Source organism: Eurosta solidaginis, chromosome 1 (assembly GCF_040869045.1).
Source record: "Eurosta solidaginis isolate ZX-2024a chromosome 1, ASM4086904v1, whole genome shotgun sequence".
NCBI lineage: Eukaryota > Metazoa > Arthropoda > Insecta > Diptera > Tephritidae > Eurosta > Eurosta solidaginis.
Genome location: NC_090319.1, coordinates 7,648,447 through 7,674,610, shown reverse-complemented (window position 1 = coordinate 7,674,610; position 26,164 = coordinate 7,648,447). Strand labels below are relative to the sequence as shown.

General features: G+C 35.6%; 1 protein-coding gene across 6 annotated transcripts in view; it reads left to right on the top strand.

Moving 5' to 3' along the window:
* Nucleotides 1-26,164, top strand: part of dysf (dysfusion) — a 177,222-nt gene that overhangs the window by 137,830 nt on the left and 13,228 nt on the right. For all 6 annotated transcript variants that reach the window (XM_067778852.1, XM_067778859.1, XM_067778839.1 and 3 more), the window contains one exon: nt 15,186-15,425. In XM_067778852.1, the coding sequence (XP_067634953.1) occupies nt 15,186-15,425 (240 nt within the window). The remainder of the gene's footprint in view (nt 1-15,185; nt 15,426-26,164) is intronic.

Sequence of the window (26,164 nt, the reverse complement as noted above, 5' to 3'; positions counted from 1 at the left end):
TAGCGTATCGTGAAAATTTGGTCGAGTGTAGATTTACCAGGTATGATCCGTATTTATAAGATCAAATCAGTTTGTGGACTGTGGGCTTTAGTCGTTCGCATAATACGCTGGATACAACCTTATAGGCAATATTAAGTAGGCTGATTCCACTGAAATTGGCGAGGGTTCCGAGGTCACATCGGCTGGTAGTCCATTGTTTCCCTGCGCTTTATTATTTTATATCCAGGAAATAACTTTCTTCATTTCATCAAGGTCGCATGCCGGGACATAAATTCCGTTTTAAGAGATTTATGTTTCTTTCTCATAGACCAGCATTTACCTTCATTCTTCTCCGCGAGTGGCTGCGCCAATATGCAGCGTGGCTCTATAAGTGGCATCCTACCTTCTTAAGGCTTATTCTCCATCATATCAGTTATTTTCGTGGACCCACTCAAACACATTGACGCCTGCTGCGCGGGTGTATTGAATGTGAAAAATGTAACTCACTGCTCATTATGACAGCTCCACCGATAATCACAGATCCATTGTAGCGGCAGTAACTTTGGCATCCCCAATCTACTTTCCGTAAGATTCAAAGAAAATGTCACACCTTATGACAAAAGTCAATTTTGCCAGCTTTTCCATCAACAGGCATCCCAAGTGCCTGACAATAGCTAATTTTAGAGTCATCACCAAAGATTCAGGAGTATGTGACATGTGATTCTATTGAGATTAGGTCAATGCTGAGCTATAGAGAGCTCAGAATCAATGAATCACCTGAGAAAACGTAATGATATCACGGAGGCTTGGGATATTGAAAAGACGCGATTGCACATATAATAACCCTCTAGCAAAATCGACGCATACCACATTATGGTCTACCATCATACATTCCCTCTTAGAGACATGGGGTATGTTTTACCAAAAAATTTTCTTTGACAAAGACTTTGCTCATTCTTATTAGACAATTTACGTTTATGAAGCTTTGCACCCCCCAAAAATTTTCAAAATTAAAACACCTAACATATCTGAAAGACAGCGCTTTGGGCAAACTTGAAGCAAACATTCCACAGCCAGTGCTTGCAGGTAAAAACAAAAGCACCCACTTTCAAAAGTTGTAACAACCAAAATCGACAACAACAAATTTAACATTTTCTACAAGCTACTTAAGCCTAACACAGAATTTAAAATATAATACTTTGAAATGCTTGTCAAAGTTGTAGCCGCTGCTGTAAACTGCGCTTAGTTTTTCTTTTATTGCAATCATTACCACCAACGGCATTAAATGGAACCAAAAGCGCAACATCAAAATCACTTAACAACAACAACAACATACAGCACTAGTTTTGAGTGCTATGCAATGTTTCAACAAAAAAGTGATGCTAATCTTTGACAACTGACGACAGATTTAACATTACAACACGCATGTCACAGGTTGTTTGCTTTTGCGAGCCGTAAGTTGCAAACTAAAACAAAACAACAACAATTTGAAAACGTTTAAGACTTGTAATTATTTCAACCTGCCCCTGAATAATCTCTTGAATTGCACAAGACACGAGCTCTGATTTACTTTAGGTGGCGTAGTTAGTTGTAAGATTTTGAGCCACTTAAGCTCCAACACACTCTGCCAAAAAGCGGTTGTTTATAACTCTATTTTCGTTGCTAGTTTGAAACTGTTTGTCCGTTTACAACTTTTCCTTTCTATTTTACAACTCTGGCCAATTTTTCCATGCTGTCCGCTGCTTCTGTTAATTTTTCCGCAAACAACCTTACGTTGTTCGTCGTCATCAGGAGCAACCAGTGCGCATGCGTAATATAATAATTGTTTGAAGGGGCTTTATTTTAAGGGGCTTTATTTTAATTTCCGTTCAGATTTTTGTCGAAACCGACTGGACTGGACGACTAAAGCATCTAACCTCCATATAACTGATTTTTCAGCTAAGCGAGCTGGTTGTCATCTCTTCCTCAAATTATTAGCTAGAGGTAAGAAAATTTCACAAAACGCTAACGTTTATGTCACACTTTTTTTTTTTACACAGTTAATATTGCTCGTATATACATCTACATTTTCGGATAAAAAAAAGGTTATCATACATTAGGTAATATTTAGGGGATCCATCTAGCGGCAATTATTGAAGACTCGGGGTAGTGGTAAATAATTCGCTACAAAACGGGTTGTACTGAATAGCGGAGACACGCACCTCTGTTTAGTGTTTTCCAATTTAATGTTATAATTCAATTTAAAAAATAAAATTCTATTGATATAAAACTCTTTTTTGCAAATAAGTATATAGCTTATTTTATTCATCCATGACCCTTTTAAAAATCTTTTATATAAAAGTGGGCGTGGTCCTTAACCGATTTCGTTAATTTTTCTTCAACGCATTCCTCATAGTAAAGGCAACCCCGAATTTTGTTACGATAGGTTTAACGATTTTTGATTTAAGATTAATAATATTTGTAAAATTGATTTTATCACAAGCGGCCGGTGCCACGCCCATTTAAAAACATTTTTTCAAATTTTTATCAAGAGTCTCAATATCAGTCCACACGTTAAATTTCAACCTTCTAGGTGTATTATTTACTAAATAATCAGTTTTTTGGTGTTTTCCAAAATGTTTTGTATATAAAAAGTAGGCGTGGTTATCATCCGATTTTGCTTATTTTCAATACCAATCTCTTCTGAGTCCAGATAAGCTCGTGTTCCAAATTTGATGAAGATATCTCAATATTTAATCAAGTAATCGTGTTAACGGACAGACGGACGGACGAACATGGCTCAATCAAATTTTTTTTCGATTTTGTCTATATCTATCTAGATTCCTTTATACCTGTACAACCAACCGTTATCCAATCAATGTTAATTTACTCTGTGTGCAAAGCACGCTGAGTATAAAAATGGAGCGACATATTTCAGTTAAAAAATAAAAATAAATGTAAGGTGCAATAACCTTCGAAGAGATTTTAGGCCGGGCTTCTCTTCCAATTTGCTTCTTTTCATTTTTCTACAAATTGGCGGAACGGGACCTAGTTGTTTTGTGCCGACTCCAAACTGTATCTGCAAGGCAGATGGGTTTTTACTGCGGGCTTTTCAGGGCAGAAATATACTGGGAGTGCTTGCCAAACAATGCCGGGGGCGACCCCGCTTAGAAAAATTTTCTTGTAATTGAAAAAAACTTCTTTCTAAAATTTTGGTGTTTCTTTTCCGATGGCGTGAACCTAGGATCTGTGGTAGGCGGAGCACGCTACCATCAAACCACGGCAGTCTCTACACATTTCAGTTGCAACTGGGTATAATGCTTACTGAAATTTGGCAGTACTATACTAATTTTCTGCGCACCTATTTCATAATAAATTTACTCACTTAGGAGTCTATATAAAGTTTAAGTGCATATGTATATACATGCAAAAAAAAACACAGCTATTAATCGGATATTGCTCATCTCCGTTCATGATAATGTGTGTAAACTATCGCAACTTCAAAGTGTGAAATAAATCAATAAATATCAAAAGACTTAAGCAACGAACTTGCTACTGGTTACTTATAAATTAAGCTTATTGGAATCAAATTCGCATTTCAATTGAGGCAAAAAATTTAATTAACCAATTTTATTATGTCAAATTAATGTTACAATTTGACAAGCACAACTCTGAGTTGTGACTCAGCTTTATGTACTTTTACGACTTATTTCCTTACATGTAGTATACACATTTTTTACATTTGACACTTGATAAACATTAAAATCAGCTTTTTTTATTTAAAAATTTAAAAATTCCGCAGCAGGACTTCATAAATACTCACAATAAACCAAAATAATACGTTAAAAAAGACATGAATACGGTAGTAAAAAAGTAGAAAAACTTTGCCAAAGCAAGAGTTTGACAGACAAACAACTTTGCTGTGATATTTTGGTGTAAAATATAGCAAACAAAAAATATTATAATATGAACTCCACCAGCTCAGTTGAAATTAATTCACCAACTTATGCATTCAGTAGTAATACATATATGTAAGTGTAACATATATGTACTTAAATTCAAAGTTTGCTGACAATCTCATATACATAACTGAGTGGCGTTGGTGGGTGTGTCGCTTAATTGCCAGAAGCTGTGCTAAGTGCTAATTTATGCGCTCAAGCGCTTTATATAGAAAACTCATGCATTCCATTATACAAAAACCCTGCAGTTCAAATAAAATATATTTCTTTAATTTTATAGTCCATTCCAATGGTGTTGCCTATTAATTTTTATTATAAATATTATTTACCAACTCTCAAAGTTTGACTTTTGACACCTTCTTTTATTAGTTGCTGACGCATGCCCGTCACTCATGCTGTGTGAATATGATTGTTTACTTGCCACCGGGGCTAACCAAAGTGCATTGCAGCTCAAAAAAACCTATTCGTTTCAAAGCTTTTCAATATATATGCCTTTTAGTTTGAAACTCTTTAATGGAGGAAAATTAATTTGAGTATTTGAGAGCAACAGCTAAGAAGTCACAACTTTTCACTGCTACGACGGCTGGTCGGAGAGCTGAAATGACTTGGGTTTTGCCCGATCAAGGGTTGCGATTTTAACAAAACAAGGAATCCCGGACCTCAGTTTTTTTAAGTACCAAAATTGTATGAGGAGCTGTTTAATATCTAGTTTATAAGTTCAAAACTTGTTGCAGCCTTGCGGTTGAGAACGAAAATCATGCCGGGAAGATTCGGAAGTTCCGAAATTATCTCTCAATGCCTTCGAAATTATCTTTAAACTGACTCGAAATGATATTAAGTCGATTCCGTTACAAAAGCGAGAACAACCCAGAAAATAATCCTGAAATTATTATGAAACTGTCCCGAAGTAAATGTAAAATGATTCATTAATAATCCCGATATTTTTGTGAATTGGCAGGAAACAGTCAAAGATAATCCCGAAAAGAATAACAAAAAATATTTCGAATTCAAACGCTGCTGTGTTCCGATGAACTCTCGGAATTATTCAGAAATAAAACTCGAAATAATCTCTAAAATACTAAGAAACGGTTACAACTATTCCCAATATGATTCCTTAAACAATCATAAAATAGTACCGAAAATATTCCGAAAGTATTCTTGAAATTATCCAAAAAACTATCATAATAGCAAAAAGATACCGAAATAGTACGAAACTAATTATGAAACAGAATGACACCGCAAACAATGCCAAATGATCACGAAATAGTCGAGATGATCCCCAAAAAAATCTAAAGTAACTCCGAAATAGTCCTGAAATTATCCAATTCTTGGAAACAATATCCACATGATCCCGTAATAGTCTGGGAATCATCTTTTGAAAAGCTTCGAAACTATCCCGAATAGAACGCAACTAACCTGAAATGATCGGAGAAACAGTCCCGAACCGATACAGAGATAGCCTCGAAATAAAGACGTAATGGTTCGGAAAAATTTCCATTTCTAATTTGAATCTCAAAATAATCCCGAAATTATCCTGAAGTAGACTCAAAGAGAGGGGTGACATACGCTCAACGGGCAAAGGGTCAATTGCCGATATATTCCTAGTGTCAATATCGTTGATATTGACTGTGTGGCCATTTGTGGTGTTATGACCATTGTCCTTATGTTACCCCTCATCAAAGTAATTCTAAATCTCTTTGCCAAATAGTACTGAACAGAGAGGTGAATGACTTTGCTCACATTCTTAACCCTCGCTATGACACATATACCAAACAATTTTTCGTGACGAATATAGCCTGCTTAGGCCGAATAAAAAAGAAACAAAATCTCCTGCTAGTTAAAATATCAAAATTTCTGCTACGGAGTACTTCTTTCAACATCTAAAAGAGAATGATGCCGATTGAATGATCTTTAAATACTGGAGTTGATCATACCCCCAATAGATCAACCTGAAAACAAAGCACAGAAAAAAATTGTATACTCACGCATAAAAAAATGTTAAGCCAAAAAGTCGTATTTAACATCGAGCATTTGTTCTATCAAAAAAAAAACAGACAGATATTGGTTGCAGCTTTTAGTTGCACAAATGCATTTAAAAAAGGAACTTGGACAATGTTTCCCAATACGTGCCTTAAGAGTCTACCACTTCATATCGTACCTTATTTTCGAATGCTATTTTCATGGTTAACTTTTTCGAACTGTATCCTCGTCATATCATAAACGTTGGATGGTAGCACGTTGCAAACAAATTAGAAAACGCTACACTCTTCAACCAACAACACTTCATATATGTATGTATGTATTAGTTCTATGTAGCAATCAGACTAATGGCTTCAAAAAACGGTACTAGAAGGGAAGGGCTAAACGCTTTTGGGGCTGGCAGACAGTATCAGACATTTAGCAAGCAAAGTTAATTAACAAACTGCCAATATCGGCAACAACGGCGGGTGATCAAAAATAAAATAACAACTACAACATATTTTTCTGTACGCGCAGACAACAACAACTGAATTGCAAGAGCAATAATAATAATGACAAGCAACTTTGAATGTAATATTAGGTGCTACTGAATTGGGAAGTATTGACAGCATTTTAACAACGACAGCGCAAAAAAAACACATTCAAAAATTAAATAAAATAAAAAATGTTGGCAACGTCGTACAATTACTAAGCGTTTGCCACATTGGCCAGCGCTGTTGGTTTGCATTCAATATTTTTCAACTAAATTCTGTATGTCTGGCTGTTTGGCTTATTCTGTTCACCTTCTACCCCATTTATTGGCTTATTGTTGTTTGGTTTAGTCTGCAAGTTAGCTACAAATGGTCAACCTAAATACGCCAGAGCATCATAATTTTTAATTAAATTTTGCATATCGGTAGCTGTCATTAGTAATGGACGATGATATGCAAGTGTTATCTGTTTTTATTGCTTTTCATTCTCAACATTGTTGTTGTAGTAAGATGTGTCTCGCCCGTACCTTATCTACTAAAGCAATATTATTTTCACCTAAATTTTCTCTTTCTTTCTCTCTTTTTCTTCTTCTGGGGCTTGCCATGAGGTTATTTTTTCAAAGTTCACCTCTTTTGAGGCTTTCAGCTATAGTCCTGCTTGTACACTGAAAGGAAAAGACTGATAAAATCAACCGAAATATGGGTCAATTCAACCTAAATTTCTGTAAATTTTTATTCATCGCAACAAGATGTTGAATCAACAGCGCACAAATCGTTGATTCGTAATTGACCGTTTAGTAGTCAAATAAACAAAAAAAGTTGTTTCATTATATTTTTACCCAAAGTTTTGTTAAGTTAACAATTATTACTGTCGCTCTAAGAATACCAATCAAAACTGTTGACATGAAAGGGATTTCTGTTCTTTAGAAATTACCAGTACAAACTGTTAAATTAACATCGATTGGAAAATCCTAGTCGTTCAAACAAAACTTTTGCAACAAAAGGGCGTTATATAAGTTGACCGTCGAGTTGCTCGGACGTGTTTTCTGCGTGCTCGCAAGATTATAATATATAATTTATTTAATTTTTTCTTTACTACATATTTAAAATGCCGTGTAGTTGTGGGCAAAGAGTTGATCGTTATCAACAGTCAATTCAGTGTGCTAGCTGCAGTGAACTTTTTCATCTTCCCTGTGTGGATATTCTTACAGATGACTTGGATTATTTTGTGAAATCTAATATTCCTTTTTACTGTAAAGCTTGTGAGAGAGCGCGTCGCAGTTCTTTACGCTCACCACCCCCCGTTCATCTTGTCAATAATTCTAATCAACAGTATCATGCAGATGCTAATAACAAAAACAATAAAAATGAACAATGTGTGTGCAGTGGGCAAGAACATGATTTAAAATCAATGTTGAGTGCAATTATAGACGAAAACAAATCTTTACGTTCCGAGGTGAAAGACCTACGTGCTGATTTGCACTCTTTGCTGAAGATAGTGTGTGACAATAACGATGTTGTGGCTAAAGACATCAAAGACATTAAAGCATTAATTTTAATTGCCTAAAAATATACTTTCAAAATGTATCTGGTCTCCGTACTAAATGTTCGGAAGTTTTTATGTATAGTTCTGCATTAGATTATGATATTTTCGTTTTTGTTGAATCTTGGCTGAACGAGAAATTTTTTAGTAGTGAAATCTTTGATCCTCATCTCTATGATGTTTTCCGTAAGGACCGTGATCTTGTTATAACAGGTTGCTCGAGAGGAGGGGGTGTTCTTATTGCTGTTCGGAGGAAATTCCAGGCGGCCGTGGTAACACTCGCTAACTCTGATACACTCATTGATCAGCTCTGCGTACGTGTTCATGGTTCTTCTGGAATCTTGTATTTATGCGCTTCGTATATTCCACCGAACAGTGCAGATGCCTTATATATTGCACACGCTGACAACGTTCTCTCACTGGTATCAAATGTGGGTGACAATCATCTTTGTGTACTTGGAGATTTTAATTTATGTAATTTGAATTGGTCTCATATTGAGGACACGGCTTCTTTTACGGCCTCTAACGTCAACTCTTCAGCCGAAATTCATCTTATTGATAGTTTCTTAAGTATTGATTTGGTACAAGTTAATGGGCTCTATAATAGGCTGAATAGAATTTTAGATTTAGTGTTCATCTCAAACAATGTTAACTACACATTGTCTGAATGCTTCACACCAATCCTGCAGACCGACAAACATCACGTTTCTACTTCCCTAGAATTGGAGTTTTATGAATTTGCTGAAATTACAGATAAGCCTGAAATTAATTTCAACTTTAGTGCTTGCGATATGTCGTATCTTAATGAAATATTATTAAGCATTGATTGGTGTGATTCATTCCGCGATAATGATGTCACATCTTGTTTTCATATTTTCAAAAATAAGGTTCATGAGTTGTGCTTGAAGTATATCCCAATATATAGGAAAAAAACATATAAGACGCCCTGGCATACTAAGAGGCTAAAACATCTGAGGAATGTTAAGTGCAAATCTTTAAAACAGTATAAAAGAACTGGAGATTCGGCGCACTTCTCAAAATTTCAAAACGATTTAAAGGCATTCAAGTGCTTGAATAGGTTTTTGTACAGAAATTATGTTCTGAGCTTTGAGAGTAATATAATGTCGAACTCAAAGTCGTTTTGGCGTTTCATAAAGTCAAAAAAGGCCTGCTCATCTGTCCCTAGTAATGTGTTTTTCAACGACAAATCTGCAATCAATGCAGTTGATGCTGCGAATCTATTTGCCAATTTTTTTTGTTCTAATTTTGAACCAGACACTCGCGTCCACTCGAGTTTGCCTTCCATGAGCAACTCAGCGCTCAATTTTAGATCTTTGCGTGTTTCCGTTACGGATGTGGTTAATGGTATTGGGAAGCTTAAGCTGTCTACTAAGACGGACTCAGATGGTCTTTCTGTCATATTGTTGAAAAACTGCTTGTGTTTGGCTGATCCTCTTTCAATTATCTTCAACAACTCTCTGGCCACTGGGACATTTGTGGATGACTGGAAGCTAACTTCAATTTCTCCGATATTCAAGAGTGGTAACAAAAATGATGTTCGTAATTACAGACCTATTTCGAAGCTCTCATGTGTTTCCAAACTTTTTGAGATTATAGTAAATGATAAAATATACTTTGCAGTAATGGGCCTAATTTCGAATAATCAGCACGGATTTGTTTCAAAACGGTCCACTGTTACTAACTTATCTATTTTTTCTGAATACTGCTTGTCCGCTTTTCATAATAGATTGCAAGTTGATACAATATACACTGACTTTTCAAAGGCTTTCGACAAGGTTTCGCACCAGATACTCTTGGCTAAGCTTATGGCTTTGGGTTTTCATTCCACATTTTTGAAGTGGATTGCGTCGTATCTTTCAAATAGACAATGCGTTGTTGAAATAGACAACGCCACGTCCCAGCCCTTCATTGCTTCTTCTGGGGTCCCGCAAGGAAGTATTCTAGGGCCTCTATTTTTTATATTATTTATAAATGATATCGACTCGTGCTTCGCTTTTGCGGAATACTTGTTGTATGCAAACGATTTGAAAATTTTCGCCACCATAAAGAGTTCTCGTGACTCTGAAAGGCTGCAATCGGACTTCCTCAATGTTGAAAACTGGTGTTGTTTAAATCGTCTTACTCTTAACATCAAAAAGTGTTTTCACGTGACTTTTTCTAAATCGGCTAATGTTCTACGGACTTCATATAGTATTGCGGGCTGTGCCCTGGAATCCGTTGAGGAAATTAAAGACTTGGGTGTATTTTTTGACGCGAAATTTGGTTTTTCTAATCAAGTTAACTACGTTATTACTCGGTATTATGCCATGCTAGCGTTCATTCGTAGAAATTGTTCAGCTTTCACTAACCCTCACACCCTCAAGTCTCTTTATTGCTCTTTTGTCAGATCGAGACTGGAGTATGCTGCTATAATTTGGAGACCATACCATACTAGTCCCTCTAATCGTATCGAGAGAGTTCAAAAAGTTTTTTTACGTTTTGCTCTCTGTTCTTTGAATTTTTCTGATCCTTTTTCTGATCCGTTGCCGTCATATGAATCGAGATGTCTTTTAATTGAACTGAGTACGCTTGTAAATAGACGAACCATCTTATCGTGCTCGTTTATCATTGGCTTAATTTCTGGAGCTGTTGATTGTCCATCGCTCCTGGAAAAAATTCAGTTCAATGTTCCCTGCAGAAACATGCGGCACTTTGAGACCTTTAAAATTAGTTCTGCAAGGACCAACTATGCGGTAAACGTGCCTTTGCGTGGGCTTGTGCGGATCTCAATTTGTTTTTCAGTTCTTCAAGTGTTGACTGCACTTCTTCGTATGTAACCCTAATTAGTCATTTAAGATCTTTCTACTCTTAATATTATGCTAGTCTGTAAAAATTTTGTAAACTTAAAGACTCAAATAAATAAATAAATAAATAAATAAATTTCGCTTGATGGAAAAATTGCTAAATTGTATCCGACAAATAGGTGTCCCAGTATTGCATAACATTTTGCAGTGCTAAGCACAGTAAATTCAAAAAAGGATTTTTTCGTATTGTATTGATAATTAAAGAACTAGTGTTTTGTTGTTTTCCCAAAATGTGTTTTTTCGATTTGATGGTTTTCTTATTTTGAAGTTTTTTTTAACAAGTGGCATCATCGTCATAAGTACAAAGTAGAGTGCGCAGTGAGCGTAAAATTCTCTTTGAAATTTACTCATGTATTGACTGTTGTTCGCTGTTGAAATGCCAGTGAGGTCAGTTGTGTTAACAGAAAAATCAGATTGATTGATTACGAATCTGTCAGAATCTTACAGAATTTTATTAACTTAAGAGCGACAGTTTCTCTTCTGTTGAAATTACTAAACCAATTTGTTCGCTTGACAAAGAACTCGGTCGAATTAACCATAATTCGATCAATTTCACCGAATCTCCGTTAAGCCAAAAATAACAGAACCGAATTGTTCATTTTACCAGCACCATTTCTGTCAGTGTACTCAACAGATAGCATACCCACTCAACTTCTCCTATCCACTAATTCCTTGAAATCCGAGCCAGAGATACAGTTACATTACTCAACCGCCACTAAAGTCAGGTTAATTTATGTGTTAGCTACCCTGGTAGAGAAAACTCAGTTTACTCATTTGGAGGTCCGTTCAGAAGTCTCATAAAATATAGGCGAGGTAAGCTAATATTATATGAAGAATCGCTGCAAAGCCTTGACTGTGTTACAAATATTACTGACGTCGACATCAAATAGCTCCTCGGGATATCTGAGCAACTGAGCAAAAATAATTCTGCGTAGTTCCAGCAAAAGCAAAAAATTCAGGTATGAAGTGACTTTAGGACCTCACCTCACAATACTTCCGTTAGCTGTAGTAGCAGAGGTTGTTCAGTATATTGTCATGTACCATGCATAAACCTTTTTTGGACAATGAAATGTCCAAACCCCAAACACCAAATATAAATGCTCCTTTTTTTACCCTAATTTCGACAGACCTCCTGTCAACAACTTCGGGGCGGCTTTGCTCAACTAAATCCCAGTCAGCACATCCTTAGTTGCGGCGATTTCCGATTTGAAGACGATAAATGCAGCTTATATTTACAGCTTATATCGATTGAGAAAAAATACCTCACCAACCCTCCCGTCCAACCTATCTGTGACCTAATAAACAAGTCCACTACCCCAGTTGGATCCTTTCACCACTTCTCTCTAGGGAATGGCTGAAAATTCACTTCACTATTCGTGCCGAGGGTCCTTGGCTTCTACCGATGGCTACCTTGCGGCAGCACAAGGTAGCTGAGACCCACAACCATAGCCATGACTATAACCGTAACCATGACTATAACCAAGCCATAACCATAACCACAATCACAACAATAACCAAGTTAACCATCGCCATATCTGTGACCCATTTAAACTATTCACCACACCCCTCATTACACCCTTGACTTAATTGAAGTCTTTTGGATGAGTCGCTGCACTCCTCTATATAGCCAAACAATTATGACTACTCATCAAAATGTGTCACCCTAATGAGCAAATCTATACATATATTCTCAATATCAAGGATATGTCCAGCTGCCAATAATAATTGCACGTATTCCACAGCCATTACTGCGCTGCCAAGGAGAGGTGTGTTCATAGTGACGCTCTCACATTGTACATAATTCTATAATTGTAATTTCTGCTTTACAAAGCTGTCAGCTGTCATGTACAAATAAGTAAATGACAATTGTTTTTTAACGATAAGTTTGTAGTTTCTTTATTTTATTGTTGTTATTGTTATTGGTAACCACTTATTTTGCGCCGCCTAGGCCAATTGCTTATTGATTAAGGCCATAATTACTGAATGAACAAATGCAAAACATCGAACATCACCTGCAAAATAACAGCAACAACAAAAAGAAAAAAACAATGACAACAAAAACAAAAGCAACATCTCCCACAAAACCATGTAGACAAAACATGACAAAACAACAAAAAAAATTTCATTTTCCACACTTAACTACATAAACAACAACATTTTGCTTATCTTTTTGCAATATTCACTTTAGTTTTTTTATGTGAAGCTGCTTTGACATGCCTGTTTGTATGTTGTTGTTATTGTTTATGTGTTGCTTACGCTCACCGAGCTTATTGAAATTTCATAGAAATTAACAATCATTGTCGTAATGGCGGCTAATTATAGCAAAATGTCGTCATTAGTGGTCAAGAAACAATTGATCGTGCTGAATGCAAAGACGATATTTTTTGTAGCCGACGCAACAACAAGTACAAGCAGTGACAGTCACTTGTTTTTTTTTTTTTTTTGCTGCCGCTATCAGCAGCCAGTTGACAACAACATTATTATTGCAATATGCAACAGCTGTTGTTATGACCATTTACTTACTTAATTTGGCTTTGGGAAGAAATAGTCGTATGAATCACCGCCCATTTGTAGCAGCTGCTCAACGGAACACTTTCGAAAGCTCAGTAAGCAAATACGCTCCTCCAAATACAAAAGTGGTTATTGGGAGCGCAAGTGATGACAATTTATGGGAATTTCTAAAATTGTTGTTCTCAGTGGATGCGAGTAGTTTATGACGTTGTTGTCTATTCTAATACTCTTTATTATTATTTTTTTTGTTAGTATATCTCTCAGTTACGATCATGCAAATCTGACTGTAGATGCTCGTAACAGAAACCGCAATAAATTTTATTACAATAATCACCCATATTATCGATAGCAAGTGTTTCTTATTGATTTAATTTGGTTATTTGCTTACTAAGTTTCCTGAATCATATCATCATTGCATTGTGCAAAAATCTTAAAAATCAAAATTACCATTGACGTCAATTTGGCTGATGTTTCAGGAAATACAAAATTATTAAAAATGTATGACTGTAAACGATTATCTAAAAATAATGATGAGTATTCTATGATTCTTTCTCTTAATTTAAAAATAAAATTAAAATAGTTATGTTATTGTGGTTGCGACAGTAGAAAACGACGGCTGAATGTAACATCATCCCAGCCCACGGGCAAAATATTAGCCCATCATAGACCTTGTTGAAAGAACTTATTGATTCAGAATTTTGTTTGAAACTATCTAATTAGGATTTCGTTTTTTACCCACCATCACTGCTAGTTTATAAACTCTTAGATGATCCCCTTATAGAAATTTGTTAGACAAAATTACCTTACAGTGTTCTCTTTAGTTCGTTTAAAGCAAGAATTTGCAAGTTTACTCAATACGCTCTTAGTTTAAAATGAGGCAGTAATGAAAAACTGCACTAAGTGTTAAGGACTGACGCTGATTTCAGGAAGCGTACGGCCCATCACCGGAATAAGTTTAAGATTATTTTTGACTTTGAAAAAATTTGTAGGTTCAGTTTGTGACGAAGTACACCATTTTCAGATAATTTTCAATTATTTTCTGCGGCTTTAAATTTAGATTTAAAAAAAATTATTTAACAAATGTCATTATTCTCATGGCGAAAGCCTCTTCAGTGTTCATTTCAAAATTCGGGGTACATACTGCCTTTGTCATCAGGCATACTACCCTCCACACCCATAAAGGCTCTAAAGTTAATACTCACCAATCTCACGACTGTATGATACTGGGAGCCATCCCGCAAAACTTTCACCGTCAAGATTATACCCCTCCGACCCTTATTCTTGACAAAACATTTTCTATCAGAATATCAGAGCAACCAAAATAGGACGATATCGCCACTCCATATCTAGAATCCACCGCAGTCTTTAGGACGGCTCCAAACCTAGTGGCAAATTGGGGAGTGGTATCGACTCAAAAGATCTTTCGATCTTTTTCAGTATTAGGCTACTACGCAAATGTAGAGCCTTTAAGGCAGAACTAATGTTTAGTGGCTACTATCCAAGAATCTTCAAATCCATTGCAATTTACTCCGACAGTCAAGCAGCGATCAACGCACTCTAAGGGCTTCACTAAACAAACTAGCCTCTTTCAACAGCAAACTTTAAATAAAAAAGCTTGAAATTCAAGTTTTAGCGAAAACGTCTTTGAGATTGATTTCCATTGTCTAAGGTACAAAACTCATTGGAGTTTTTTCTCAAATTAATACCACAACAATTTTTATGTTCGCTACTGTACAAATATGTATTTTAACTTTCAAAAGCTATAATATTAATTATCAAAACTTTTCCACTATCATTCTATTCTTTCATGCACCCATCCATCACACATATTTAATAATGCTGTCAACTCAACACCGATCACATCGATCAACTTGCCATCGATAATCGTCACGCCACACAGGAGGATCTACTCATTCACGGTGATTCTGTTTACGATATCATTGACAAACAGGATCATGCAGCCATACAAGCCGAATTAAATCGAAATGTGCCACCACAACCAGGCCATAGTCAACATGCGAATGCCACTGCAGCAGCCGCGGCGGCTATATCCAGTCTAGAAGGAGAGCATCGCATGTTTTTGTGTCGCATGAATGTCAGTCGTAATGCGCGAAGGCAAATGCGTTTCGGTGATCAGAAGGTAAGTAAAATGAATGGGAGCAAAAAAAAAACATGTTTGCTTGAGTGCGAAAATGAAGGGCTTATTCACTGGTGCGTAGTGGGTATAACATATTTTATAGGTAAGAGGGGAAAACAGTTGAGTGCATTAATTTATATGAGAAACAAGCTCGAGTGTGCACAAAAAAAAATTGAGTGGAATAAATTATTTAATACACAAACTAATGAATGAATATTTCACCTCCCCTGAATGAGCTCGCCGTCAATTTGGCAGATCAATATCCGAATCCGTGTGTCAATGCATTGAAATTACTATCTTTCTTATTGATGCCCTCTATACACTATATTGCCCTTGTTTTGTCTATGGTCCTACATATCGATTTTTGTTGCGCTGTCTATGTGCGCCAATGCCAACAAAAAAATTGATGAATGAATCACAAACACAGGCGGTCAAATACGGCGCGTATCTACGAACCAGTCGATTGCAGAGACAACTAAGCTGTCAGACTGTAGAGGCATGCGAACGAGCTGCAAAATGAAAATAAATATGTATATACCCCGTAGCCAATTTTAGTAGCTCCGCATCCATTTCGAAAATGTCCTATTTTGGCAAACTGGAAAAACGCTTTTTCTAAGATTTTTTTTATTAAAATTTTAGTTTGAAATTCGATTGATTTGCGCTGTCTTTAGATTTGTTTCAAAAACGCGTTATATGAGCATAAATTCAAGTAACAAGGAATAAGTAACCAGTAGCAAGTAACAAGTATCAAGCTTGAAGTAACAAGTGAATAGCAACATGTATCGAGTAACAGGTAACAAAGTATAAGCTTCAACTTACAAATTACAATTTATATTAATTACCAAAATGTACAGCTCACAAAATTATCCAATTTTGCTTCATAACACTACTGGGTATACAAATTAGTATAGGATTGCAAATAAATGACAACAACAATAAAAATAAGGTACAAGGATAGCATGGAATTGCGTGTTAGCACTCACAATGACACAGTCAAACACATACAATCAAACATACAAGCGTATAAGCTGTTTCACCAAGAAAAAAGTTAAAACGCACGCGCGTTGAAAATGAATTATGCATGAGCTGTGCGTTCGTCGCAAAAAAATGAGCGTCAAAAAATCATATATGCGAAGAAATATGTGCATATATCGGTTTGTGGTACATATGAATGTGTTTGTATAACATGCAAGTGATTCGTTTGCTGCAACAAAGTGATTTATAAACTGACAAACGATGACAGTAGTCATTGTTGTTTTAGCTGCCGCTGTCAACATTTTTCATTTTGTTTTTCGTATTCGTATTATGCGCCTTTTGGTCCGATGACTGATGTGTGCTGACATACTTACAAGTGTTAGTATTATCCGTTTACCACCTTATATTGCAACAAAATTTAACAGGCCAACTGTTTTTACTCACTGGTGAACAAAGCAGCGCACAAAAGTAGTTATTTTGTCATATTTTAGCGCACAGCATGTTTTCTATCTCCCTTTACTGCTCGTTTCACTTTATGAGCGACTGCCAGATTTTGCGCGTTTCCTTCATTCTTATAAAGTTGTATTTATCTCAGTAGCGGTTTCAATAAAGTTGTGCTTATGTGCCACTTATGCTTCTTTAACTATTTTCTTCTTTTTGCTCTTTTTTTTTTTTTTTTTGAATTTTGGTCGCATGTGAATTTAAATATGCGCATACAATTAAAGAGATTGCTACTGTATCAGTTTTTGTTTTTGTAATTTTCTTGTGTGTCTCTTGGTTATGTGTGGGCGTTTGTTTATTTATGTGCTTTATCTGTTGGTGGTAAATCTGCTCGGTTGAATGCGTTTAAATTATGACACTTCAACGAAAGACTTAAGAAACGAACTTTTCATGGGAAAATTGTTAGATGGCTTCTGCTATGTAGTGTCAAATGCTTAATGTTTAAATGTTTGATATGGTTTTATAAAAAGTTTCAAATAGCGAAATTATTTTAAATTTGTTATTGCCCTCATATGGGATCCAGCTGCCGAAAAAATTTGTTTTGGTCTTTTTTTTGCCAAAATTAAACAAGGCTACATTTTGATTAAGTAACATTGAGCTATAAACATAATGAATTTAAAAATAAGAAGAAATGTTATTTAATTGTTAGGTTTTGTTTCTAAAACTAAAAATTTACACGATACTTTTTGTTATTTGCACGTAAGAAACTAAAAGTTACAAGTTACAAATCATAAATAAATTAACTAAAAGTTACAAGTTGCAGGTCCCAAGTTACAAATTACAAGCTACAAGTCACAAGCTACAAGTTGCGGATTACAAATTACAAAATTCAAAGGCTGGTGCCAGAGCTTTTGATAAATGCCTATTCGAGTAATAAATTAGTTGATTAGCGAAAATTGCATAGTAAAATAATCGATTCCTCCAAGCCGTCTAGTTGTTTGCATTCGATTAGTGACAGGTTCGACTATTCCAATACTTTTTTTGTATTTTCAATGAGTTTTGCGATTTTTAAAGGCATGTGAAGTTATTGTTAGCCAACATATTTTGAACACATATTTGGCACTTTGATTCTTTGTGAACTTCGAAACTAAAACAGAAATTTCTCATGCCACTACGCTTCCAGAAACGCATTTTGCATTATTTTTCAAACAATGCCAAGAGGACGGAGTTATTTTATAACATAGGTACAGGTTTTTGATAGGGGTTTTCAGTTTGGTCGTTAAAAGAATACATGCAGTATATATGCGGTCCTCACCTACCTAACTAACCTAACCTTTCAAACAATGCAAAAGTTGACTAGTAGATAATCGTTTGTAAACAAGAGCCCTACCTAGTGGCCAAATATATTAAATTATTAGTAACAAGTCAATAAAGAGTTATAAAGGAGTCCTAATTTGGATCGTTTACGCTCACTATGATCTCATTTATGAGTCCGGAATGAGTGTGTTTCCCTTCTTGCAATGGTAGTCCAATAAGAGCCTTTTTCATACATAATGTGAGCCTAATAGGAGTCCAATTAGACTCGCATTATGCTCATAAACACCTCATTATTTGCTTCTTATATGGGTCTTTTCGCAGTCATTTTTGTGCTTTATATTAGGGATTAGTATTGCTCAGATCAAGGCGGACTTCGAATGCACGGCATTAAGTATATTCTTTAGGAAACCGGAGCTCTGAAGCAAACCCATAAAAAGGTAAGGGCATACCAACGTCAGCTCTAATAAAACCCATAAAGGGCTCGATTGACCAACCAGGACAAACCACGAAGGCAGTTTTGTGGCTAAAAAATACAGCAGGAAATACATTGTTAAAATGCTGAGAATTACGGAGATAATGAAGACAAGCGTCCATGTTAATTTAAATCGGTAACAGCAAGACACATTATAAACTAAATTTTTGGAAATAAAATAATAATACTTGTTCAAAAGTTGCCTTGTCTGCTTAACACTCTGGATAAAAAGCTCATAATTTTCATCATATCGGAGTAACAAAAAAATCTCAGGCTCATATTTTTCACATATTTCTGACTCATAACATATTCCTAAATTATGAGCACTCCGAGAATTTTTGAGGTGTACAGCTTTGTTGAACTATAGAATTTAATTCTATTTATTCCATTTTTGTTCACAGTTTTTAAAATCGACTTGCAAGTTAAAGTCTCTTATCCCGATAATGGAGCCAACATCTGCATATATGTAACTTCTATGCATACCCACAAAACGCCTTAATAATCTGCAAAATGCATACAAATATTCACATCTTACAACTCAAATTTCCCATTCCTGATTAATTGTTCCTTATTCACATTAAATTTGGTCTCATTTCTATTCGATCAGTAACGCATATTTAAGGGTAACAAGTTCACGTGTTCAGCATTCTATTGTTTACTCGTTAATGTTCCCACGCTTGCTTAAGTCTTATATATCTGGTTGAAGTTATGCTAAATAATGTAATTCAATTTGCTAATATGCTTTTTACCATTTCTTTGGTATTTAGTTCGTTAAAGGTTGTTTTAGTTGATCTGCATGGACGTCATAGAAATCCAATAGGATCGCAAATTTTATGAATATGTTAAACAAACATGATTGCCATTTAATTTTGCTGTATTTTTGCATGAAAAAATCACGAAATGGCAAAGGAGGCAAATTTTGCTGTAGTTTTGATACCAATTAAACTGCGTTTAAAGAAGTACATATATTTATTGGCTTTGTGGCATCTAACGATGCGATCACCTTTCAAAATGTATGTATATCGTGTTTTGTATGAAGATGAAGTGTGCTGTAGGTTGAGATGGGTTAGGTTATAGCAGCTGCCTATCAGCACAGCACAGAATATTAGACCGGCAAGCCCCTTGTGATAGAGTGCGAGGAACTATTTCTGGCATAAATCTTGTTTTGCTTTTAGTTGCTTAATACTTGAAAAAAAATAGTATTTAAAGTCCAGACACCTTAAATACATTAAACATACTTAGCTTAATAAGAAGTCAAAAAGTATGCTAACTCCAGGCATTTTCTACACATTTTGAAACCTTCAAGGTTGCCATAACCATAAACTTAATCATAATTACAACAATGCTTTGAGGGTTAACATAACCGTCAGCAAAACACAACGATAACCATACCCATAATTATAACCATATTCAAAACCTTAACCAGAGCCAAAAAGTTAAGTGGTGCAGGGACCTTAATACTTAAAAAAATTGCCTGAAATTAGAAGTTTTTCTTTCGGCTTAAAAGTTCCCGACAACCTGTAGATCTGAAACTTTGCACATAGCAAGAGGTGCACTAAAATCCAATAATCCTTTTGGAAAATCCATACAACCAGTCAGAGTAAAATTGCCTCTAGATACGTGGGTCGAGATAATCAGAAAACTCATACAAAATTTAGAATCTTGGGATCGGTTCCCAAGTAAATTCAATAAAGCTATAGACTTTAAAGCTTATGAATACTTCAGAGGCCGACTGTAGCTTAATTCAAAAGAAAAAAAGTTTCTCTAAGTGCCACAGTCATTTAGCTATTTTATAAAACCGTACGATTAAAATGAATTCTTAAATTTTTGAGAGACTTCCCATAGAGCCGGTTATAAATGGATAGAAGGAGGGTGCAACACTCCCTGAGTTGACGATAGAGGTCCGAATTCGTGCGGGGCTGCAAAATTTCTAAGATCATGTGCAAAGCCTACGATATTAGATTCACGATGTGCATACTGACTGGACACTTCCTTCTGTCGTCACATGCTTATAATTTAGGCCTCGTCATAGAACTGCACACCTGCAACCTCAAACATAGTTTAGAGGACCGTAAAAATACAACAAAAAGAGAAACAAAAATCGCTAGGTGGTGCACTGGTTGAGATAAATAGAAATCGCATATGAGATTGGTATCTTTCGATCGATTTGCGATTTTTGTGATCAATTTTTAAAAGATTTACAGTTGAGCTAGAAAAGTCTAAAACACTGCATAAGGTTGTTAGTAAGAATGGCTCACATTCTTTCCAGAAAAATAATTTCTTCGACAGAATATTTTCTCCACGAACGACGTGGAAATAATTGGGAAGAAAAAAATTTATTTGCCGCACTCTTCGAATTCCTTCTAAGCTGTAAGAGAGATTGTTTAGATACAGAAAATCGATGATTGAATGCCATATTTCTTTCTTTCAAGCTTTGGAACTAATACCGAAAAATTACTTTAACTTAGCGATGGAATTGCCCGCGTTTTGTTTCAATATATAAGCCTCAAGGGACATCGAATATAACCGCAGTAAAGCAAACTTATCGTCAGAGCACTTAAATCATATCCGGCAAAGGACTACCCATATCCATTACGGCCACTTTTTCCTACGAAATAACAACAAAGTTAACATTGATGCCGCAAACTTGCTACAGAATAACATAACAAATCTGTTTGATTAGACTCATAACAAAAGACCCACTTTAATGTGAAAAAAGCAGATACGGATGATAACAACTACGTATTGCGTCTTCCAGAGTTCTTATTACCGACCTTGCTGTGTATGTTAATCGCTCATAAAATATGCAAATTTATACGCGCTTGAATTTTTCTGAATGTTTTTTGTTTTTTTAATTTCTTTAGAAGTCGCTTATTGTTTGGCGCCACTGAACAGTGGTTATTATATGTTCAAATTCGGTTTGAGGATAAATTAGAGCTAAATATGCGTTGATAATTTTACATATTTGAATTTAAATCATAATAATAAAGATTGTTGCTTTTGTACCCAATTTTTTTGCTCACTTAAACAAAAGACTAAAGCAACGAACGCGATTGGCATAAAATCAAAAGCAACGCAATATATTCACACCACACACAAATCGCAACATAGTAACTGCGACAAAAGGCGATTGGTATTTTTTGATTATCCCATTGGGTATTCACTGAGTAGACCACGCGAGTTTTTCATTTTTTATTCTCCAGTTTTTAGTTTATTTCCTTTGCCTGTCGACATTGCAGCCAATTTAGTGCGAGTGCGAAATGCGAATGTGATTGTGACTCCTCACCTGGCTTGTCAACGACATTTTCACCCAATTATTTTGACACCCACTTTTGATTTCAGCAAGACAATATCAAAGTAAAGCCAACAATAATAACAAAAAGAGTCAACATATTGCAAGAGAGAAAATATATTAAAGTAGTAGGTAGCAAAACAACAAAAAAAAAGTGAATGCAACAGTGGTTATGTACTAACAAGAACAATAACGAATGTCTATGTTGGAAACAAAAAAGTAGCAGAATGGCAGCGTATGTTTGTTTGTAACAATTCTACAGACCGCTTGTCTTTATATTCAATCGAGTTTTTCTTAGTTGTTTGCTGCCCTTTAGCTTGTTTCAGTTTCTTCTACATGTGTATGTACATTTAAGTTGTTGCTGTTGTTGGTGATTTACTGCCAACGCAGTAGTGAGTGAATGGTTTAAACAACTTGAATAAAGTTTAAAAAAAAAAAAAAAATTGTCGAAAACTGATTAAGTTATCCACCAGAACAGCGCCAATTTTTCTGTCAGCTGAACGAATGTGATTTGGTCTATCAGTTATTTTGTATGCACTTTTTATACTCAGTTGAGCAGAGCTCACAGAGTGTATTAACTTTGATTGGATAACGGTTGGTTGTACAGGTATAAAGGACGCGAGATAGATATAGACTTCCATATATCAAAATCATCAGTATCAAAAAAAAATTCGATTGAGCCATGTCCGTCCGTCCGTCCGTCCGTCTGTCCGTTAACACGATAACTTGAGTAAATTTTGAGGTATCTTGATGAAATTTGGTATGTAGGTTCCTGGGCACTCATCTCAGATCGCTATTTAAAATGAACGATATCGGATATCGATAATTCATTACCAAATACGGATTAAGCGATGAAACTGGGTAGGTGAGTTGAACTTATGACGCAGAATAGAAAACTAGTAAAATTTTGGACAATGGGCGTGGCACCGACCACTTTTAAAAGAAGATAATTTAGAAGTTTTGCAAGCTGTAATTTGGCAGTCGTTGAAGATATCATGATGAAATTCGGCAGGAACGTTACTCTTATTACTATATGTCTGCTTAATAAAAATTAGCAAAATCGGAGAACGACCACGCCCACTTTTTAAAAAAATTTTTTTTTAAATTCAAATTTAAAAAAAAAAGTTAATATCTTTACAGTATATAAGTAAATTATGTCAACATTCAACTCCAGTAATGATATGTTGCAACCAAATACAAAAATAAAAGAAAATTTCAAAATGGGCGTGGCCCCGCCCTTTTTCATTTAATTTGTCTATGATACTTTTAATGCCATAAGTCGAACAAAAATTTACCAATCCTTGTGAAATTTGGTAGAGGCTTAGATTCTAGGACGATAACTGTTTTCTGTGAAAAAGGGCGAAGTTGGTTGAAGCAACGCCCAGTTTTTATACACAGTCGACCGTCTGTCCTTCCGCTCGGCCGTTAACACGATAACTTGAGCAAAAATCGATATATCTTTACTAAACTCAGTTCACGTACTTATCTGAACTCACTTTGTATTGGTGTAAAAAATGGCCGAAATCCGACTATGACCACGCCCACTTTTTCGATATCGAAAATTACGAAAAATGAAAAAATGCCATAATTATATACCAAATACGAAAAAAGGGATGAAACATGGTAATTGGATTGGTTTATTGACGCAAAATATAACTTTAGAAAAAAACTTTGTAAAATGGGTGTGACACCTACCATATTAAGTAGAAGAAAATGAAAAAGTTCTGCAGGGCGAAATCAAAAGCCCTTGGAATCTTGGAAGGAATACTGTTCGTGGTATTACATATATAAATAAATTAGCGGTACCCGACAGATGATGTGCTGGATCACCCTGGTCCACATTTTGGTCGATATCTCGAAAACGCCTTCACATATACAACTAAGGGCCACTCCCTTTTAAAATCCTCATTAATACCTTTAATTTGATACCCATATCGTATTCCAGAGTCACCCCTGGTCCACGTTTATGGCGATATCTCGAAAAGGCATCCACATATAGAACTAAGGCCCGCTCCTTTTTAAAATACTCATTAACACCTTTCATTTGATACCCATATCGTACAAAAAAATTCTAGAGTCACCCCTGGTCCACCTTTATGGCGATATCTCGAAAAGGCGTCCACATATAGAACTAAGGCCCGCGCCCTCTTAAAATACTCATTAACACCTTTCATTTATATCGTACAAACAAATTCTAGAGTCACCCTTGGTCCATCCTTATGGCGATATCTCGAAAAAGCGTCCATCTATAGAACTTAGGCCCACGCCCTTTTAAAATACTCATTAATACCTTTCATTTGATAGCCATATCATACAAAATAAATTCTAGAGTCACCCTGGTCCACGTTTATGGCGATATCTCGAAAAGGCGTCCACCTATAGAACTTAGGCCCACTCCCTTTTAAAATTATCATTAACACCTTTCATTTGATACCCATATCCTACAAACAAATCCTAGAGTCAACCCTGATCCACCTTTATGGCGATATCCCTAAATGGCGTCCACCTATAGAACTATGGCCTACTCCCTCTTAAAATACTCTTTAATACCTTCCATTTGATACACATGTCATACAAACACATTCCAGGGTTACCCTAGGTTCTTTTTACAACATGGTGATTTTCCCTTACTTAGTCTCCACAGCTCTCAACTGAGTACGTAATGTTCGGTTACACCCGAACTTAGCCTTCCTTACTTGTTTTTATTTTACGTTGGTCTATGGCGAAGTAAATGACGCAGCGATTCCTTGAACTATCTGCAGGCTAGTTTTCTGTTGAAATTGTTGAATGTTAATTGGTGCGTTGTCGAGGAAGATGCAGATTTTTATTTATTTTTTAAAAGAAGATCAATGCCTTACGTTACGGAGTTTTAGTTAAAGAGAGCCTGTGCTTTGTTGTTTTTTAATCAGAATTTGCCTCCTTAAAGTTTTTGAATGACTCAACTAACATCGCAGATGATCGTCCCCACTTTAGCTAGTTCATTTGGGTAGATAGAATATCTGAGGCTAGTATATGCTTTCCTGCGCAGAGAACAGTTTTACGCAGAGAAAGCGAGACACGAAATGGTAATCTATGAAAACTCTACCATTAAGTATCTGTCGACCAGAAGTGATGCATTTGTTATTTCACCCGGAATTTATTCTTCGAAATCATTGAAAAGTTATCAATATGTTATCAGAAAGTTAACGGTTATTCATCGAAAAGTTATCGAGAGTCAAAGATTTTTCATCGCAAAGCTATGGATTTGTTAGAAAAAAATGTATCAATTTGATACCGAAAAGTTATCGATTCGTATCTGTTAGCATCCTTTATAAAAGCGATAAGAAGCCAATAAAGACCAATAACTCGACGAAAATTATTTGCAATAGATAATATGCCAATAATAAAGCGATAATATATCAGTGTCGGTTGTTACAGATAAGAAGCCGACGAATTTCTCTTGAAAAAGTCCCATGTTAATAGTTCCTGATAAAGTTCATTCTGTTATGGTTTAATTATAACCTCTAGGCGATCACTAGCTAACTTAAAAACATTACTTTCGGGACGTGCACCTGCATGTTTACACATCTTACGTCACGAGTACATGATACTCACGCATTTTTCGATGTACTTCTTAATTCTAATGATACATCCCAATGCCCCATGCTGTTCACAGGCTACCTGTCGAGCGTTCCCGGTGGTGTGATTCTACGAAGGCCTTAATTGAAAAAAAATACATAATAATGTATCAATCTAATATTATAAATTGCCTTTGAATTCACTTAAGACTTTCAGACACACAATTTACACTTTATGTAATTTCTACGTTTTATACAAAAAAAAAAAAAAAAAAAACAAATATGCCGCCCTAAATACTCAAATTCTTATGTCAACACTCATGCCTCCCAAAGCGAACTTGCAAATTTTGCGCTCTTAACAAATGTCTATATGTTATTTTTAAAAGCAATTTAACAGTTTTTTGCATTATGGCCACCCCGAGTTACACATAAATCTTAGTCATAGTGTATAAAGTAGTATATAAGTTTTGCACAGCTAATATAAGTCACTCAAATTCGAATTGAAATTTACGCTAAAACTGTTTTTAAATTTGCGAGCTGAAATTAGTCACTTGTAACACAATATTGATTGGATATGTGGAAGTGGCGGCTTGCATATATACGAGGATAGTCTTATAAGTAGTTAAATGTGCGGGGAAAAGGTTGTAAGCTTGAGAAGAAAACAATTTTTTGTTAGCTATCCCTTTAA